This window comes from Eptatretus burgeri, chromosome 9 (genome assembly GCF_056783735.1).
Source record: "Eptatretus burgeri isolate ZD-2024b chromosome 9, Ebu_testis_v1, whole genome shotgun sequence".
Taxonomy (NCBI): Eukaryota; Metazoa; Chordata; class Myxini; order Myxiniformes; family Myxinidae; genus Eptatretus; species Eptatretus burgeri.
The window spans coordinates 106,004,669-106,025,957 of NC_140969.1; the positions used below are offsets into that span (position 1 = coordinate 106,004,669).

At 50.4% G+C, this 21,289-nt stretch overlaps 1 protein-coding gene across 13 annotated transcripts in view; it reads right to left on the reverse strand.

The window, feature by feature from the left end:
* Positions 1–15,536, reverse strand: part of LOC147020852 (BTB/POZ domain-containing protein KCTD3-like) — a 97,156-nt gene extending 81,620 nt beyond the window's left edge. For 2 of the 13 annotated variants that reach the window (XM_085896551.1, XM_085896543.1), the window contains exons 1-4: positions 15,427–15,536; positions 6,826–6,933; positions 6,608–6,661; positions 6,338–6,383 (exon numbers count right to left, since the gene is read on the reverse strand). In XM_085896551.1, coding sequence (XP_085752677.1) covers positions 6,338–6,383; positions 6,608–6,661; positions 6,826–6,881 — 156 coding nt within the window. In that variant the 5' untranslated portion in view covers positions 6,882–6,933; positions 15,427–15,536. Of the gene's footprint in view, positions 1–6,337; positions 6,384–6,607; positions 6,662–6,825; positions 6,934–9,031; positions 9,161–9,245; positions 9,479–11,558; positions 11,586–11,623; positions 11,715–11,889; positions 12,025–15,019; positions 15,273–15,426 lie in introns of those variants that run through there. The other 11 variants (XM_085896547.1, XM_085896539.1, XM_085896541.1 and 8 more) reach the window with 10 other exon arrangements.
* Positions 15,537–21,289: the final 5,753 nt, after the last annotated feature.

Below are 21,289 nucleotides of genomic sequence, written 5' to 3' on the forward strand. Positions count from 1 at the left end.
GACCCTCGGAAAGGGGCCCGGGAAGCCAGCCTGCCACGTGTGCGTTTCAGGCGAGGTGCCATGAGGGGCACTCCCCGGTGTTAGGGAGCTGGTAGGCTCGGAGGCAGTGTAGTGCCCGGGGGTGCCATAGCGGGAGATTCGGCAGAGGGTCGTGCCTGCCAGAGGGAGCCACGTGTCCCAGCCAGGAGACCGCATGAGGGCACGGAGCGAAAATTGGGGGGCGAGGCCCGAAATTGTGAGGACACCAACACAGGCGACGGGAATCTGGGTTTATAGAACCAATAGTTTAAGCGAGAGGCGCTTGTTGAAAGCCCCGGGGTAGTTTAACAGTTAAATGGTTAGGGTAGATTAGGAGATGTACCCCTCCGCACCATCCATCCCCTCGCTGTCGTTGTGGGCCGCTGGACCCACTTGGTGTTAAGATCGCCGAACTCTGGGGAGGCCATTCTGAGGCTTCGTTGGGCCTCGACACAGGACGCTAGCTCTCCCTTATTCCCCTCCGGGAAGGGAACGTAGGGGTTGGGAGTAGGCTAGGTGACAGGATAGGTTAGCCGAACAAGGACGATAAAGGGGGTTAGGGGACGATTTATAGTGGGGGAGTAAAAATAAAAACAACAAAAAAATAAGTTGGGGCTAAATTGGGGTTTGACAAATTAAGGGAGTGGGTATGTACAGTGACAGGCAAAGGCGATAGGTGGGAGGGAGACAGGTAGGTAGGTCCGAGCCCGCCTTCCAAGTGGCCAGCACCACCGCACTCCCTCCACCAACATCCACGGAACGGCAAAGGCTGGCCAACTTCATCGGCAGCTGTTGTTTTGCTGCAAGGCCTGTGCCATTGGCTGGCCGTGTTTTGCTTCAAGGCCTGTGCCGGCCACTTCATCTGCTGGCTGTTTTTCTTCAAGGCCTGTGCCGGCCAGTTCATCTGCCGGCTGTGTTTGCAGGCAGCGGCCTTCTTCTGCAGGCTGTGTTTGCCTGCTGCCTTTGCCATGCCATGCCCACTGCCCCTGTTCACCAGCCCCGTTCAATTTTTGCTTTGCCCCCCCTGTTCATTTCCATGTGCGCAAGGATCCGCAAGGCAACAGTTTGCAAGCTGCGAGAACTGCCCTGTTGGCAGCTACAACACGGGCCTGCAGTGGCGGCCCGTGCACCGTGTTTGTGTCCATCCATCCATCCGTTGTGCTCATTGCGTGTGCCACTTGAGCTGGCACGGACACTGCGTTGTGCAGCCCGTGCACCGTTGTGGTTCACTGCGTTCAGTTCAAAAAGGAAGGCCTTGGACTGCGTGTGAGCAGCCAGCCACGTTCCCTGTCACCTGCATTGTTTTGAGCCAGAGACTGCATGCGAGCAGCCTGGCTCCCTGCTAACTGCTTTTCTTTTGCAGAGTTCATTGATCCTGGGCCATGGTTTAGTGTAAAATTTGTAAGTTAAGGTTAAGATGTACTGTAAATATGAGTGCGCCCCCGGCATGTCTGTCCTAGCACCGGCAATTTTATTTAAGTCGTCCGTGTGAGTGAGTTTGTTTAGGTAGTTACGCAGCCCTCAGGTTATTTATTTTGGGGACACGAATACCACGAATGTCGCACTCAGGGATCCGCAGGTAAAATGTACGAGGGGAAAACTACACATGATGGTACACGAAAATTTGACGACTCGGGACGAGTCTGTAAAAAGGGGAGGGGGTAGTGTTGTGGTTACCAAATTCGCAAACCACCATTCAGGTCCCTTAGGTGAGATATCTCGGTAAGTATATGTGTAGTTAGGCCCAAACCCGTTGTCTAGTGGGAATACATGTCATTTTTGCGTGCTGCGACTCTTCAGGATAGCCGTTTTTCTTTTACTATCTTTATTTTGGACCAACCGCCATTGTTACCACCACCAACCACAACATCAACCACCCACCGCGGCGCCGCTTCACGTCACACCTCGCAACCGTCGCATCGCCACCGTTCTTGCGCCGCTTGTGGGTACCGGTGTTGGACTCGTGCAGGGCGCGCGCCGAACAGCGTGTACAAAACCACGGATTTTCCGCTCCAAAAACGGATCAAAAACGACACACGCCCACTTTTGTTCCGTCCAATCGGTGAGCGAGGGGCGATTTGGCCCCGCCTCCAGGGCGTTGGAGGGCGGTCGCTATATGCAAATTTATGGATCAAAAAGCATTCACGCCCACTTTTTCTCGGGCCAATGGGGAGCGAGGTGAAAGGTCGAAGGCAGGGGGTCAAAAGCGAAGCCACGGGGCTTATATAAGCGACCGCGTTCGTCAAGTCAAGGGAGTTAAGACTTCGCAGTCGGTGGAGTTGGGAAGAAGAAGCAAGAAGGAGTTGGTCGTCGTCGTCGTCGTGTGCGTTGGAGTCGGAGCGAAGAGGACGGAGCTGTGGAGAGGCGGCGAGGGCAGACGAGGGGGTGCTCGCGTCGTGCCGGGAGCTGCACACCAGGGAGGCCGACGGCGCGACCTGGTCGAGGTGGAGACGCTCGTCGCGGGACTCGAGGCAGAGTAAAAATCCTCCTTTCCCCCGAGCATCAGCAACCCCCTCCTGTTTCCCCCCGCGCTGAGATAGTGGGACCAAGGGGGCCCCCTTCCCACCCCCTACCAGACACTGTCCGCGAGGCCCGCGGAGTTGAGGCACCATCGCCGCTCCGCGTCTCATCACCAGACGGGTAGGCCCGACCCGGTCTCGGCCTCAGGCCCGCCTCATCCTTGAGGGTGTTCTTTTTCTTGGTTTTGGATATGTGTTGTCGGCGCCGTCTGTGAAGTAAAATTGTATAAGTGTTGCCGTGTGCTCGCGTAATTGGTATTAGATCTGCATTGTCGCATTTGCTTTTTGTGTAAAATTGCATTGTGTTTCTTTTCCTTTTCTATGTGCTTTTGGTGGAATTGAATATGTGTGCTTTCCGTTCATCGCGAATAAATGTGCTTTGTGTTGAACTGTTTCCCGCTTCGCTTCGTCATTTCTTTCATTGAATCCTCATCTTGCTTCACGTAAAGGGTTGGTAGTGGGCTGAATACGCCCGATAATTAATCGAACCGTCGAGGTTGACGAATAACACCGCTCGGTTATCCCGATAGTACGGAACGGGTCGCTTAAGTGGCCCGTGTCCGAAGTCGACCTGCGGCGAGGTGCGATCGCCCGGTCTACCCCCCGTGTGGGTACTTAGGTAGGTCGAATTTGGCGAGCAACCCTATCCCACGCGGGGGCCGATTGGCTCGATCGCGGTGAGACCGAAAGGTCCACCCGTGACTGGTTCCCGGCGTTAGTCCGAGAGGGTCACGACTGGATTGTCCGTCCGGTGGGCGACGTGCCGCGATTCGAGTTACGTGGCCATCAGCACGCCGGCGGGCGCGAATCAGTAACAATATATATATATATATATATATATATATATATATATATATATATATATATATATATATATATTTACCCTTTGGAAAAAGATGAAATATATTGGAATAATCAGCATAAAAACATCTAAAATTCAAACAATCAGTGGCATTTAGCAAATCATTAAAATAAACAAGAAACAAAGTTGGTCCCACGACTGAGCGTGTTAAACAAATTTTCTCCACCATTATATATATATATATATATATATATATATATATATATATATATATATATTACACACACACAAAAATAGTCACCCTTACACTTTTTTCAAATACCGCACAATTTTCTCTAAAAATAAGTTGAAATTGACAAAAAGTATTTTGTCTCCACAATTCTTTATTTTACTGTTCATATTACAGAACCTTTGTTTTTTTTTTATTCAGAACTTAATATATCTATCTATAATTCCAGGTGTGTGTGTGTGTGTGTGTGTGTGTGTGTGTGTGTGTGTGTGTGTGTGTGTGTGTGTGTGTGTGTGTGTGTGTGTGTGTGTGTGTGTGTGTGTGTGTGTGTGTGTGTGTGTGTGTGTGTGTGTGTGTGTGTGTGTGTGTGTGTGTGTGTGTGACCGTTGTTTCTCGACAACCACTGGTCCGACCTAATTGAAACTTGCCAGATATATTGCTGGGGACCTGAGGATTTGCCTTTTCAAGGTTTGATATTAATCGGACATGTGCTTCCCAAGTCATGGCCATTTATTCACCAAATCAATGACAGGACACGTTGTTGCGTGGGCGTGGCCGATGGGGAAGGGAAGCTCAACCGCGTTCCCCATTACGGGTTACAACGTACGGGCTTCCGGAGAGTGATGACCGTGTATTCTAATAATTTCTCAATTTCTTATGCGCATTTATAGATAAACACAATGCCCAAAGTTATGATCGTTTTCATATTAGACGGTGCATAAATTTCGGTAACAGAGTGCTGGTATGCTCCGAACCAAGAAGTAAATTTTTTTTTCTCTCTCTTCTCTTCTCTTTTTCTTTTTCCTTGCCACGACATTGCGAAAAGGTAAAATACGTTGGCGCTAGTTGAATATTAAAACTAAATTGCGAATAATCGTAACTGCGAATAATATGCGAACTACGCACGTACGGGCACGCGAGAGCAAAGAAACAGCCTGTGTGGTTGTTGTTTGTTGCTCGCGGTTTGAATATTTATTTATTATTATTATTATTTTTTTTTTTTACGGGCACGTACTAGTCCTTTTAAACTAGAAAATAAAAACAAATGAAATTGATAAAATTATTAACACCCTCGACTTGATATTTGGTATTACGGCCTTTGGACAAAATAACTGCAGTCAATCGCTTCCTCATGCCATGAATGAGCTTCCTACATCTCTCTCCTGGTAGTTTGTTCCACTCTTCTTGTGCAAACTGCTCCAATTCTCCAAGATGTGAAGGGTGCATTCTCCCAACTGTTGTTTTCAGATCTCCCCACAGGTGTTCAATGGGATTTAGATTTGGACTCATTGCTGGCCCCTTCAGAACAGTCCAGCGTTTTGTGTTGAACCATTCCTCGGTACTTTTTGAAGTTTGTTTGGGGACATTGTCCTGTTGCAAGACCCATGACCTTCGATGGAGACCCAGCTTTCTGACACTGGGTTGAACATTGTGCTCCAAAATGCCTCCTTGGTAATCTCCTGATTTCATGATGCCATGCACACATTCAAGGCACCCAGTGTCAGACGCAGCACAGCAACCCCAAAACATCACTGAGCCTCCTCCATGTTTGACTGTAGGGAAGGTGTTCTTTTCTTTGAAGGATTCATTTTGTTTTCTGGAAAACATAGACATGATGTGCTTTACCAAAAAGCTCCAATTTGGTCTCATCTGCCCACAGGACATTCTCCCAGAAGGATTTTGGCTTGTTCAGGTGTGTTTTGGCAAACTCCAGTCTGGCTTTCTTTTGTCTCTCTCAGCAGTCTCCTCCTGCGTCTCCGACCATAAAACCCCCTTTCATTGAGTTATCGACAGATGGTGTGAGTTGAAACGGTTGTACCTTGTGTCTGAAGGTCAGCTTGAATCTGTTTGGCAGTTGATCGAGGTGCTTTCTCCACCATTCGAACAATCCTTCACAACAATCTTTGATCAAGTTTCCTTTTGTGGCCACGTCCAGGGAGGTTGGCTGCAGTGCCATGGGCCTCAAACCTCCTGATAACATTGCGTATGATGGACACAGGAACATCAAGATCTCTGGAGATGGACTTGTTGCCTTGAGATTGTCTATGCTTGGCCACAATATTGTGTCTGACCTCCTCAGACAATTCCCTGGTTTTCTTTCTTTTCTGCATGCTCATTGTGCTACATACAGTGACACAAAACAGCAGAATGACTCCTTACCTCTATTCAAACTAGTTGAATGAGTAATTTTTTTTATATTGGAGGCACCTGCAACTCACCACAGGTGAGTTCAATTCCAAAGTAAAGGAGAACAACCTGCTTGAAATCGAATTATTTCTAATAACTTCTAAAAGATGCCAATAATATTGTCCGGGACATTTTAGGATTTGTATGTGGAATAAGCTAAGATTTAGTAATTTTTTCAGCTTTTTTGTTTTGTTTCACTGCAAACCAAAGAAGTACATCTGTGGATGCCAAAAGATTTTTTCATTTCAACAATTTTCTGGAAGAAATAGAGCATTATTTGAAAAAAGTGCAAGGGTGCCAATATTTTTGGCCACAACAATGTATATATATATATATATATATATATATATATATATATATATATATATATATATATATATATATATATATATATATATATATATCGAATACAAAACATAAAAGGACAAGACAAGGAAATTGCTGTTTGGGTTCAGCATGTTCATGAAATACCTTCTGGCTCTCAATAATACACTTTTATTGTTCATGGTCAATTCACCTGATCACACCCAAAATTTAAAGGCAACGGCCAAAATCGAAATTCCTGTGAATAAAAGCACTTACCGCACCAGTTTCATCTCGGAGAGACGAAATTCTTCCACTCAATAGACTGTGATGACAAGACCATGTTAAAAAATACAATTCACAACACGAGCATAAGAAAAGAAAATGCACACAAATACAGTGTGGAAACCGTACTGGATGACACTGAAATGGAGAAGTTAACAAACGCTACAGAGTAATCATTGATTTACCAACTTAATGCAACAATGCATCATTTATCTTACAATTACTTTTTTCACACAAATAAAGATTTAAAAAAGACAAACACACCTGGAAAAGAATGAATCAGGTACCCAGGTGAGTGTCTGTCTTGAAGTGCTGAACCTGAAAAAGCACAAAGAATGGTTCTCACCAATTACCAATAAACCAGCTGGAAGTTCAATTGTAACGGTGTACAAAGCATCAGAAAATCAATGCGGCAGGTAATCTGGGGCACAAAGTAATGGTGTGCCCTTGTTTGCTCTCAGTGCGTGGTCTGCTTGACATACTGCGTTCCTCCCACATTTAACTGGATGATATCACCGAAAGATGCCGGGGAAGACATCACACGCCAAATCCTCTTCGATGCAAGTCCGCCCGATCAGAGCACTCACTCACTGGCAAAGAAGTCAGAGAGAGAGAGAGACAGGGACAGGGATACACTAATCAGAGACTTCACCATGTGCAAAATTTAATATGTAGAAATCAACCATGGAAAAAACAAAACAAAAAAAAAACACTTCAGCAACAGGAAACTACCCACCAATGAGATGGCTGTAATGAAGGTTTCCTGTATTTAACAAACCTTCAGAAACAATGAAATTCTCAGCACATTGTGTGGCAAAAACTAAAAAAAAAAAATAGTCTTTGAATTACATTGGCATGTACAGAGAGTGGACAAAATAAGTAAATAAAATGGTAAACGAGGGACAGCAACAGCTTCCAAACAGTGTTAATTAAGCAAATGTGTTAATGTTAATCAAGTATGTTAACGTTAATTAGCATGTGTTAATTAAGCAAATAACATCCCAGCATGCTTAGGGTCATGTAAAAAAAAAATGCTAAACGGGCCTGGCTACTGATAATTCCAGCTCGTAGCTTTGGCACGATTTGTGTTACACACAATCACAGACACAGACAGACAGACAGACATAAAATGACTTATTTATTAGATTACAGCACGCATACATTTCCCATCATTTATCCCAACGTGACATACCAGCCTCGGATCGTGTGTGTGTGTGTGTGTGTGTGTGTGTGTGTGTGTGTGTGTGTGTGTGTGTGTGTGTGTGTGTGTGTGTGTGTGTGTGTGTGTGTGTGTGTGTGTGTGTTTTAAGAGTCAATGCTTCTTTAAATTTTAAAGAAGGTATTTTAACCTCCACCAACTAATCCCAGGGGGGACGCCCCTTTTATCGTCCACCGGAGAATGCACACCGCCGAATCACCGGGATGACAGTTTACAGGTGGATCAAGATTCGATCCCGGGTGAGACAGCCTGGACTGAGTGTGTGTACTTCGAGGCCATCCTGCCAGTCCTATACTCCATATAGAAAAAGGAAAAAAAAAATTTTTAACAACGGAAAGACATACCAGTACACAGGTACATACTGTAAACAATGATGGTGGTCCGAAAGCTTGACACACAAAATATATAATAAATAGATATAAATACCGAGACAAATAAAACAAACACGTTAACAAGCACAGCAGATGTTCCCTAATAATAAAGAAGAAAACACAAGCAAGCAGTGGATGTACTTGTTAAACATCATTAGGGTGAACTTGTTAAACACGCAACTGTGACGAGTTGACAAGACACCTCAAAGGTAGCATTGCTCACCTGAGCTGTCACCCGGGTTTGACTGTGTCCCCGTCCTCATTATACATTGTTTATCACAGTCTCCATCTTCATTATTTATTAAACCTGCTGCTTTAAAATTGTATTTCCTTGCATTTTCAGCTGCGGAACAATCTTCTACCGCAACTAGATTCCCTTCGAAACAGCACGTGTACATCGCAGAGTCGAAACAGCACGTGTACATCGCAGAGTCACAGAGTGTGGGGAACGCTTCTGCTTGACGTTTTGAGAGCTCCTCTGCAGCGGTCTTCGGTCGTCCGTAAGGAAGATCGAGGCTGTCACAAATCGATTGTGAGCAGTGCTATTTGGACCAGAGCTCAAATCCCACTACAAATTGGTAATCAGTGAGTGGGATCGTTCCCCTCATTAAAAATTAAACTTGCTGCTGTCGGGGGAATTCACTTTTAGGCAGATTCTAAGTTGAGCATGAACTGGCACCACCAAATGAGATTTATAAACCAGGTTAAGGGGTAACCGTTTATTTATTTTTGTAAACAGACTCTAGGCTGATGGAAAAACTAGTACAAATACACTAAACACATCAGCAGGATGCAAAAGGACAAAAGGAACAGTATAGAGCGTGTGTGTGTGTGTGTGTGTGTGTGTGTGTGTGTGTGTGTGTGTGTGTGTGTGTGTGTGTGTGTGTGTGTGTGTGTGTGTGTGTGTGTGTGTGTGTGTGTGTGTTACATCAGCGATTGAAGTGTAGCGGTCGCGATGAATACGGGCTGCACGTACGATATCGCAACTTGTATTGCAAGTAGAGTGTGTACCCAATAAGCACAGTGAATGAAAGCATGTATTTACTTGGCTCGTTTAAAGAATAAAATTAAATAAATAAATAACCTGAACAGCACCACCTGTGGAGGCAATCTGGCGATTTAAGATGGCGTCAATACGGGACTTTCAAAATGACATCATCCACTCCAGAACGCTTGACGTGCATGCGCAGAACCCCTGAGCAGCAATGTTCATTCGGGCAAGATTCCCTACATTGTGTGTGCGACACAAGGATTGTCACTTAAAATGGTGAACAAATGTTCTGAAAGAAGCCCAACATACTTGGGAAAGTACCTGAGAGAAAGGGCTGTGCCTCTGGACAACAGAGTTTGAGAACTTTCTCAGCTCATCAAAAAAGCCGAGATGTTGCAGCTTTCTGGACTGTATAAAATGCCGACGACGTGCGCCAGTACAAGGCCCCAAGGATCATAGATAGGCACGTTCTACCAAAACCCCCGAAGGATCGCTACCGGCGAACGGACACTGAACCTCGCAGGAGTACGTCCTGTGAACACGGTAGGATTGATCTGCAATTGGAAAGACGATGATGTGTGTCATTACCAACGGAGCAATGGCTACAGACTGTTTGACAAGGAACATCCTTTAAACGTTAAAATATACAAAGCTTGTGCCAGCTCGACATACCAGGCAGACTTCCCTGAGGGAGACATCGTGTCTGGATTGGGTGCTTCTTAACACCGATAGGAAGGTCATATCTTGGGTAAGTTTAAATTGATGACACTTACAATCACTCATGTTGAGGATGGTAGGAGGGAGCTGTAAGGGCTGTTGTGAATAAAATGTTTGTTTGCTTCTGGGGCCACAGGGGAAATTATACAAGATTTTTGCATCTATTCGTAAAAGCAGAAGTGTGCGATGGAGAGAGAGAGAGGGGGAGAGAGAGAGGGGGAGAGAGAGAGGAGGGAGAGAGAGAGGGGGGAAAGAGGGGGGAGAGAGAAAGGGAGAGGGAGAGGGAGAGGGAGGGGAGGGGAAAGGGGGAGGGGAGGGGAGGGGAGGGGGAGGGGAGGGGAGGGGGAGGGGAGGGGGAGGGGGAGGGGAGGGGAGGGGAGGGGAGGGGAGGGGGAGGCGGAGGCGGAGGGGGAGAGAGAGAGAATGTCTGTGTGTGTGTGTCATATCACCTGCCACCGCTCGTTTGTATCAGCAGGAGATGGTATGAACCCAACAACTCTCATCCCTGGATATTACTCGTATTCCCGATAGTCGGATTTGCATTCAGGAACACAATTATGGTTCATCATTTTGAAATTGCCACTCTTTCTTTTAAATGCTGAACGTTATGGTTAAAAGACGATTTGAAACACAGATTTTGTCCCAGCAACAGCAGGTTAAAAGTGCCTGGTGACCTGATACCGAGTCACTGTAAAAACACACACACACACACACACACACACACACACACACACACACACACACACACACACACACACACACACACACACACACACACACACACACACACACACACAATCATTTTGAATGTCCCATATTCCTACACAAGGATATACAATGAAAGTAGAAGCAAGTGGAGGCGATCTGGCAATCAATGAACATCAGACCAAAATTAACACCAACAACACAGAAAAACAGGAAATTCCTTTTTGTTCTGTTTTTTTTTTTCTTTCCAGGAGAGGGGGCATGGGCAAAGACAGTTCTTGGGGCGGGGGGGAGAAAACACAAACACACACACACACATCAACCACACAACACCCCTCGACAAGACCCCCACCAGCAGCACTCCGTACACAAATCACCCATCAATACTCAAACCACCTAAAAGTCTTATCAACATCCCCATACCCCTCAATCTCCATAACTTCCAGATACCTATCGAATTCTAATTTAAACGTATCTCCTGTTTCTGCTTCCACTACATTTCCAGGGAGACCATTCCATGTATTATCTACTCTCTGAGTGAAAGTCCCCTCCCTTACTTCCATCTTAACTCTCCTCTTATTTACTCTCAGGCTATGACCCCTGGTCCCATCACTGTCTACTCTGCTGAATAATTCATCTTCACTTGTTTTATCTTTACCTTTCATTATCTTAAACATCTCCATCATATCTCCTCATAAACGCCTCCTTTCTCGTGTATAAAGCCCTGTCTCCTTCAGCCGCTCCTCAAAGCTGACTCCAGCTCGGCCCAGAATCAATCTAGTAACCCTATGCTGAACCCTCTCCATGACATTTGTGTCCTTCCCGAGTTGTGAATGTGGTGACCAGAAATGCACACAAAATTCTAGATGTGGCCCTCAATAAATTCCTGTACAATGTTAACACCACCTTTTTAAATTTATAAATGAACCCCTTCCGAATACAACCTAAAACCCTATTTGCTTTACCTATCGGTACCTGGCCCTGTGCTGCCTGCTTACCTCCCATATCCATTACCACCCCCCAATCCTTCTCCTGTGTGATGCTCCAAAATTACCCCTTACATCCTGTAATCTCTATTTTCATTGTCCTTTCCCATCCCCAACACCTTACACTTGTTCAGGTTAACTTCCATTTGCCAGTCTTTTTCCCAATCCAAACAAGTATCAATACTTTCCTGAATCTGATCACCACCTCCTCTGCTATCCACCTCACCTCCAAACTTTGTGTCATTCCCACCACCTTGAAGGAAAAAATAAATAAATAAAATCACACCTCACCAGTGGTTCTGGTAAAACTTGGTCCAATAACCACCAAAGGTGTGACTACCATGGTGGACCCCACGATCCAGGGAGTTTGTGATGTGTACCCCTGAATGGAAAGGCCGACACACGTCGAACATCGAACATAATCATCAAGATAAACAGCGGAATTCCCGGATCGATCAGAAGAAAACATTACACGGGAACCACGGCCAGGTGACCAAGAGACGTGTGAGAGGTTCACCTGGACATCATCACAAGGAACGGCCCGACTTGTTACACACCTGCGGCCTGAACGTAACGGGCCACGGTAAACGTGTCGGACTGAACAATCCACAGGGATTTGGGGGTTTGATTCCGGGTACCAGGTCTTCTGTAAATAAAGGGAAGGTCGAGCAGAAGGCGCACACCGCCGAGGCCTACACGGAGAAACGCGCCGGTCAGGGACGGGGAGGTAACGGTGACGGTCAGGGACGGGGAGGTAACGGGGACGGTCAGGGACGGGGAGGTAACGGGGACGGTCAGGGACGGGGAGGTAACGGGGACGGTCAGGGACGAGGAGGTAACGAGGACGGTCAGGGACGGGGAGGTAACGAGGACGGTCAGGGACGGGGAGGTAACGAGGACGGTCAGGGACGGGGAGGTAACGAGGACGGTCAGGGACGGGGAGGTAACGGGGACGGTCAGGGACGGGGAGGTAACGGTGACGGTCAGGGACGGGGAGGTAACGGGGACGGTCAGCGAGACGGGGAGGTAACGGCGACGGTGAGGTAACGGGGACGGTCAGGGACGGGGAGGTAACGCGACGGTCAGGGACGGAGGTAACGGCGACGGTGAGGTAACGGGGACGGTCAGGGACGTGGAGGTAACGGTGACGGTCAGGGACGGGGGGGGTAACGGGGACGGTCAGCGAGACGGGGAGGTAACGGCGACGGTCAGGGACGGGGAGGTAACGGGGACGGTCAGCGAGACGGGGAGGTAACGGCGACGGTCAGCGAGACGGGGAGGTAACGGCGACGGTCAGGGACGGGGAGGTAACGGCGACGGTCAGGGACGGGGAGGTAACGGCGACGGTCAGGGACGGGGAGGTAACGGCGACGGTCAGGGACGGGGAGGTAACGCGACGGTCAGGGACGGGGAGGTAACGGGACGGTCGGGGAGGGGGAGGTAACGGGGCCGGTCAGGGGCGGGGGGGGGGTAACGGGGACGGTCAGCGAGACGGGGAGGTAACGGCGACGGTCAGGGACGGGGAGGTAACGGGGACGGTCAGCGAGACGGGGAGGTAACGGCGACGGTCAGGGACGGGGAGGTAACGCGACGGTCAGGGACGGGGAGGTAAGGCGACGGTCAGGGACGGGGAGGTAACGCGACGGTCAGGGACGTGGAGGTAACGGTGACGGTCAGGGACGGGGGGGGTAACGGGGACGGTCAGCGAGACGGGGAGGGAACGGCGACGGCCAGGGACGGGGAGGTAACGGGGACGGTCAGCGAGACGGGGAGGTAACGGCGATGGTCAGGGACGGGGAGGTAACGGCAACGGTCAGGGACGGGGAGGTAACGGCGACGGTCAGGGACGGGGGGGTAACGGGGACGGTCAGCGAGACGGGGAGGTAACGGCGACGGTCAGGGACGGGGAGGTAACGCGACGGTCAGGGACGGGGAGGTAACGCGACGGTCAGGGACGGGGAGGTAACGCGACGGTCAGGGACGTGTAGGTAACGGGGACGGTGAGGAACGGAGCGGTAACGGGGACGGTCAGGGACGTGTAGGTAACGGGGACGGTCAGGTAACGGGGACGGTGAGGGACGTGGAGGTAACGGGGACGGTCAGGGACGGGGAGGTAACGGGGACGGTCAGGGACGGGGAGGTAACGGGGACGGTCAGGGACGGGGAGGTAACGGGGACGGTCAGGGACGGGGAGGTAACGGCGACGGTCAGGGACGGGGAGGTAACGCGAGGGTCAGGGACGGGGAGGTAACGGCGTCGGTCAGGGACGTGTAGGTAACGGGGACGGTCAGGGACGTGTAGGTAACGGGACGGTCAGGGACGGGGAGGAAACGGGACGGTCAGGGACGGGGAGGTAACGAGGACGGTCAGGGACGAGGAGGTAACGGGGACGGTCAGGGACGGGGAGGTAACGGGGACGGTCAGGGACGGGGAGGTAACGAGGACGGTCAGGGACGGGGAGGTAACGAGGACGGTCAGGGACGGGGAGGTAACGAGGACGGTCAGGGACGGGGAGGTAACGAGGACGGTCAGGGACGGGGAGGTAACGGGGAGGTCAGGGACGGGGAGGTAACGGGGACGGTCAGGGACGGGGAGGTAACGGGGACGGGGAGGTAACGGGGACGGTCAGGGACGGGGAGGTAACGAGGACGGTCAGGGACGGGGAGGTAACGAGGACGGTCAGGGACGGGGAGGTAACGGGGACGGTCAGGGACGGGGAGGTAACGAGGACGGTCAGGGACGGGGAGGTAACGAGGACGGTCAGGGACGGGGAGGTAACGAGGACGGTCAGGGACGGGGAGGTAACGGGGACGGTCAGGGACGTGTAGGTAACGGGGACGGTGAGGAACAGAGCGGTAACGGGGACGGTCAGGGACGTGTAGGTAACGGGGACGGTCAGGTAACGGGGACGGTGAGGGACGTGGAGGTAACGGGGACGGTCAGGGACGGGGAGGTAACGGGGACGGTCAGGGACGGGGAGGTAACGGGGACGGTCAGGGACGGGGAGGTAACGGGGACGGTCAGGGACGGGGAGGTAACGGCGACGGTCAGGGACGGGGAGGTAACGCGAGGGTCAGGGACGGGGAGGTAACGGCGTCGGTCAGGGACGTGTAGGTAACGGGGACGGTCAGGGACGTGTAGGTAACGGGACGGTCAGGGACGGGGAGGTAACGGGACGGTCAGGGACGGGGAGGTAACGAGGACGGTCAGGGACGAGGAGGTAACGGGGACGGTCAGGGACGGGGAGGTAACGGGGACGGTCAGGGACGGGGAGGTAACGAGGACGGTCAGGGACGGGGAGGTAACGGGGACGGTCAGGGACGGGGAGGTAACGAGGACGGTCAGGAACGGGGAGGTAACGGGGAGGTCAGGGACGGTCAGAGACGGGGAGGTAACGGGGACGGTCAGGGACGGGGAGGTAACGGGGACGGGGAGGTAACGGGGACGGTCAGGGACGGGGAGGTAACGAGGACGGTCAGGGACGGGGAGGTAACGGGGACGGTCAGGGACGGGGAGGTAACGAGGACGGTCAGGGACGGGGAGGTAACGAGGACGGTCAGGGACGGGGAGGTAGGGGCGACTAAAGGTGAGAAAACGTGCTCGATCGTAAAGGTGGGACGGACGAGCGGTCGCGGATTGTGAGGTACGAGGTGGCGAGACACGAGACACGAGACACGTGACCCTCACCCGTCGGAGCACGTTCCCGCGTCCAGCGCGCGCTCGTCCACTCACGGAACGTCCTCCACTCGTCCTAGTCCATCGCCACGGGCCGGCTCAGTGTCCCGCCGTGCACGACGCCCGTCCAAGGTTGCGGGTAAACGGACACGACATGTGCCGCCGACACGGTGCACAGGCGCTACGTAAACATGTCACGTCCGAACACGCCGAGCACAGCCTTCCGCACTGCGTGCTCGCGGGCACGTCCCGTGACGTCATCACGCTTCACCCTGAGCAAGCGTCCCTTCATTTATTATTAATAACCCTGCTTGTTCGTCCCGGCAATGAGTTTGCAAAATCTATCGTTGGTCCGTCCGCTCGCACCTGTGCACCGACGTCCCGTCGATACTCGAGCTCCGATTTGTCACCACGTTTACCTTCTCAACGCCGATTCACCCATTTTATCCTTCATTTTCGGTCGCTCACTTCGTCTCCAAGCCGGAGCCGCTTTCGGAGACGTGATGACGTCACGTTACACGTAAAACGCGTCGATTCGCTCACACTTGGGACGTCACTCCTTTTCCAATAAGGGTTGTTGCGGTCCTGGTTCATCACCCCCTAAACGGGTCACCACGTGTCATGTGCGGCTGTGACGAGCGTGAATGTTCTTGTTTTCTTCGAAGACGTTTTGAGACAGAATGAGGTGAAAGGATCTCGGGTCGAAACGTGAGGAGATGTCGATGAACAATGATGTGAATGTCTGACGGACGGACGGACGCACGCACGGACGGACGGACGGACGCACGCACGCACCGTGTGGTTAACCTCCCTGCGATCTTTCGGTTCCGTTTGGTCGTGATCTTCGTGTGCTGACACCAGGGGGCGCAGCATGGTAGAGCATGCGTTTCCCCTCTGAGCATTGAGCCGTCTGATCCGCAAAGTACAATCGGCTTGAAGGACTCGAACTCAACAACAACGAACCGCGTTTACCGGTACCTGGGCTCGGAAACAAAATGAACTTTACAAGATGTATTTTTATTCAGGTAATTGTTGAGGAAACGCATAATTATTTTTTTAAACAACAACAAACAACAACAACAACAACCAAACAAAAGCGTGAGGGGAGGGGGAGGTCTTTGATGTGGAAAACCAAGATGCTTGCGGCAGGGTGAGTGAAGGAGTAGGAGTAGGAGTAGGAGTAGGAGTAGGAGTAGGAGTAGGAGTAGGAGTAGGAGTAGGAGTAGGAGGAATAGGAGGAGGAGGAGGAGGAGTAGTAGGGGGAGAAGGAGAAGGAATAGGAGGAGGAGTAGGATAAAGAGTAGGGGTCGGAGAAAGAGTAGAAGGAGGAGGAGGAGGAGGAGGAGTAGGGGTAGGAGAAAGAGTAGAAGGAGGAGTAGGGGTAGGGGGTAGGAGAAAGTTGAAGGAGGAGGAGGAGGAGGAACAAAAGAAGGAGTAGGAGTAGAAGTGTTTTAAAATAACATAATTTGAAAGGCTTGTATTCCTAACAGTAAGAAATATAAATGGGGTGGTATTGTCCTTTTGTGCACTTGAAGTTGATCAATTGTTTACACTGGATCTATTTGCATCAACACAAGATGGTGGTCATTTGTGAAGAGGACCTGGGGGTAGAAGTGTTTCAAGATGCCTTTTTACCAGCTTCTTCCCCTTAATAATCTAGTTAGGGTCTACTGGGTGAAATGAGAGCGAGAGATGAACCTTCAGAGTTTAGGCTTTATTCCATTTGATTGGAGCCGCTTCTGTGGGCACACCAGGAAATACAGGTTCAGCTAGGAGTACATAAGCAGTAACGTATACATGTGCAGTTAACCATTGCAGACAATCCGCGTAAGCACGGAGTTCGATATAATCTCCATTCTCACCAGTCAATGAGCACCTTCAGTTAACGAGCATCAAGTGGACAGCCGATGTCAATAGCAATGCCCCGGGGACAATCACTCGTGCCGCAGAGACATCCCCTTATACGCGAGACGCACAACATGTGATCCCGCGTCATGTCCCTCAATTCACGTTAATTCACCACATTCTCCCCACCTTTAAAATGTAACTCGGGGCCCATCTTACACACCATGATTGCTTTAGCACTATAGGAGTATACATTTCAAGCAACGCGGACTAATAGATCTACAGAAGCATACATGCCAAGCAGTGATTATTTTGAGTTGTAGGAGCATGGAAATGAGCATCGATATATGATATAATGGGCATATAGGAGCATGAGCAGCGAGAATGCCGATAATCCCCTTTACAGATTGAGTCGTCGAGGGGGCCTTATTCGTCGACCTCTCCGGGAGTAAACGGCAGTTTCACTTGAGGGAGACTCCCGATCCTCTTGGTGAGCCTCGACTTGTGCCGGGGATGACTCCTCGATCGCTCTCGGGTGGAACGCGGCAGCCCCGTCGCCTGGCGGAGTTCCTGGGGGGAAATGTCAGAAGGAGGAGTGCCAGAAGGTGGTGTACCGGCGGGAGGAGTACCTGAGGGAGCCAGATGGCGAACCGACACAGTGGTCTCCCTGCCATCCGGGAGCCTGACATGAGCATACTCTGGATTAGTGTCAATGAGTTCGACCCCCTCCACCAGCGGTTCATACTTGCTTTGTCGTACCGGGCGTTTCATGAACACTGTACCGGGGTGGGTCAGCCAGTTGGGCACCGTTTGACCGTCAACATAACGTCGTTGGTGAGTAAACATTCGTTCGTGAGGAGTGGCATTTGTGGACGTGCAGAGCAAAGAGCGTATGGAATTCAGAGCGTCAGGAAGAGTAACCTCCCATCGCTCGGGGCCCAGTCCTCTCGATTTCAGCGCCAGAGTTACGGCTTTCCAAATTACTCCATTATACCGTTCCACCTGCCCGTTTCCCTGTGGGTTGTAACCCGTCGTTCGACTAGTTGCTATGCCGTGCTCTAATAGGAATTGTTTTAGCCCGGCCGACATGAAACACGGCCCTCTGTCTGAATGTATGTACGAAGGTCTCCCAAACATAGCGAAGAGGTCAGAGAGACATTTTACGACAGTGCCCGAGGTCATATCCGAGCACGGAAACGCGAAAGGGAACCTTGAATATTCATCAACAACGGTGAATATGTATCTGTTGTCTGTTTCGGTCGGTAGGGGCCCTTTGAAGTCGATGTTTAGTCTCTCGAAGGGGGAAGTAGCCTTGATCAGTCTGCCAGAAGCCGCGCCATAGAATCTGGGTTTTAGTTCAGCACAAACAGGGCATGAAGCATTCATTTGTTTAATATCTTCAACAGAATAGGGAAGATTTTGTCTGCGTACGAAATGTGCCATCCTGGTTACCCCTGGGTGGCACAGAGACACATGGAGGTCTTGCAAAGCCTGACTGATTGTTGCCGAACTGTAGACCCGGGAGAAGGTATCTGCAGCAGGGTTTTCTTTCCCGGGCCGGTAAACAATGTCGTATCTGTAGCAAGCTAGGTCTATCCGCCATCTCATAATTTTTTCATTCTTAATTTTCCCGTTATTTTTCCCATCAAACATGAAAGCCACGGATCGTTGGTCCGTAACGAGCGTGAAGTGGTTTCCCAGTAAATAATGTCTCCATTTCCGCAGCGCTTCAACGATGGCGTACGCTTCCTTCTCTATTGCCGAGTGTCTCTGCTCGCTTCTAGAGAGAGTTCTCGAGAAGAACGCGACCGGCCGCCCAGACTGATTAAGTGTAGCAGCTATGGCGTGATTTGAAGCGTCGGTCTCCACCACGAAGGGCACCGAGCTGTCGATCGATAAAACCACGGACTTACTGATATCATCCTTGAGATTGTGGAAAGCTCTTACGACAGCGGCATCTGGTGGAAAGTTTTTGCAATGCACTAGGGGATGTATTTTCTCGGAGTATTGCGAAATCCATCTTGCATAGTAAGCGAACATCCCGATCACCCGGCGCATTGTTTGCAAGTCCTGAGGTGGTGGAAGCTCACGGAGCGGGCGCAATCGCTCAGGATCAGGCTTAATTGTGCCGTCGGCTATTGTGTAGCCGAGAAGGTCAATTGACCTTGCCGAGAATACGCATTTCTCGTAGTTGAGAGTCAGATTATATTTTCTAGCAATGCTCAAGAATCTGTCCAGATTCCTATCATGTTCCCTCTGATCCCTACCGCACACTGTGACATTATCCACGTAAACAAAAGTGTCTTCGAGGTTTTCATCTGAGATGATGTCGTCCATAACCCGTTGGAAGCAAGCTACTCCATTCGTGACACCGAATGGTATCCTTCTGAACTGGTAGAGGCGCCGCCCTGCCTGGAATGCAGTGTACGGTTTGTCTTCCTCTCGGATGGGAATTTGATGATAGGCGCTTCGCAAGTCGATGGTACTGAATACCTTATAATTGGCCACGCGTTCGACCATCTCATCTATGCGCGGCAGGGGGTAGGCGTCGAGTTGGGTGAAGCGATTGACCGTTTGGGAATAATCGACAACCATCCGTTTCTTATGGTTCTGACTGCTGGTTACTAACACCTGTGCGCGCCATGGCGAATCGCTCGGTTCTATAATTCCCTCCTCCAGTAATCGCTTGGTTTCCGAAGTGATGAAATTCATGTCAGCAGTGGTATATCGCCGCGATTTGATCGCTATCGGTTTGCAGACCGGCGACAAGTTAGCGAACAGCTGGGGGGACGTCACCTCCGCGGTGGTCAACGCATTTAAAATTAGACGAGGCTTGCTTCCTCCAAAGGGTATTTCGACGCTCGTGTGCTGCTTGAGGACATTATGACCCAGAATTACGTCTGCGCACAAATCACGGAGCACCAGCACCTTTACATCCCGATGCGTGTACCCTTTTACGTCCAATTCAACATTGCAGTACCCTCGTACGCGGGATTGTAGTGAGGTGGCGGCCATGCATACCGTATTGTCAGTCGGGTGGATTACCCATTTCCTGCCCTTCACTAGCGAGCTGTTGACGAAACTTTCAGAGCTACCGGTATCAATCAGTGCCTCAGCCATATGCCCGTTAATTCATACGTTGATGATAGCCTTGGATAGATTCCCTGGGGAGGCTGCAGTCAATTTATTTTGCGAGTAGAGAGCCGCAGAAGTGGGTTTATTTCTCCTTAGAGTAGATTTACATACCCTGGCATAATGCCCTTTCTTGTCGCAATTCATGCATGTGGCATCTCTGGCGGGACATTTTTGACGAGGATGCCTTTTGTACCCACAAAAGAAGCATTTACCAACCGGAGCAGTTGCTGAGGAGTTTGACGAGGTCTGGGTATCCGGCTCCTCGGGTGTTTCTCCATCCCCTATGTCTGGCTGTGTCTGTGCCAGTGGGGTTCCTTGGGTTCCCATCGTAGCAGCGTTCATGAGCAGCATCGGTGTCCCAAATGACTCAGATTGCTGCTGAGCCGTATCCATCGCTCGAGCCTGATCGACTACCTTGTCAAGAGTGGGTTGCGCTTTCTCTAGTAAGCGTTGCCGTATGTGGGCTGATCTGAGTCCTTGGATGAATGCCTCCCGGGTCGCTTCCTTTCGGTGTTCCTCGGCGCTTACCGCCCGGAAGCTGCAGTCTTTTCCCAGCTGATTCAGAGCTTGCAGGAACTGATCGATTGTCTCCCCGGCTGCTTGCTTGCGTGTGTTGAGAAGATGTCGTATGTATACCTCGTTCTTGGGCTTCACGTAGAGCGCCTGCAGCACGTCGATCGCTGCTTCGTAAGTGTCGCACCCCGAGAAGAGCCTGTACACGCCGGGCGAGACATGATTCACGAGAGCGGCAAATTTGTCAGCTCCCTCCGCGATGATGGTCAGATAGTGTGAGAAGGAACAGAACCAATGTGACCATTTCATTTCTGCGTCAGTCGCGTTCGGGTCTGCGTCGAACCTCTCTGGTTTGTAGATCTTGTCCCAATAGCAATGCCCCGGGGACAATCACTCGTGCCGCAGAGACATCCCCTTATACGCGAGACGCACAACATGTGATCCCGCGTCATGTCCCTCAATTCACGTTAATTCACCACACTGGGTCTCACGTTTCTTCTTCAGTTCCTGCCTTAGATTGGAGTCTTCCTCTCACTCTTCATTCTGTCATGTCCTATCTTGCGTATACCGACGCTATGTCGAAAGACAAATTTCTTACTTGGCGACTGCTTGGTGCATTTCTCAGGAACTTCCTCTTTAACTCATCATTCTGAAGCATAACTCTCAGTATCCCTGGTTTCTCATCAGGTCTCGGTCTGACTAGCTTGGTGCGCAGAGTTGGCTGACCAATATCCACATCAAGTTTATTGAACGGTTCTTTGACCAACTCAGCATCTTCAGGAGGAACTT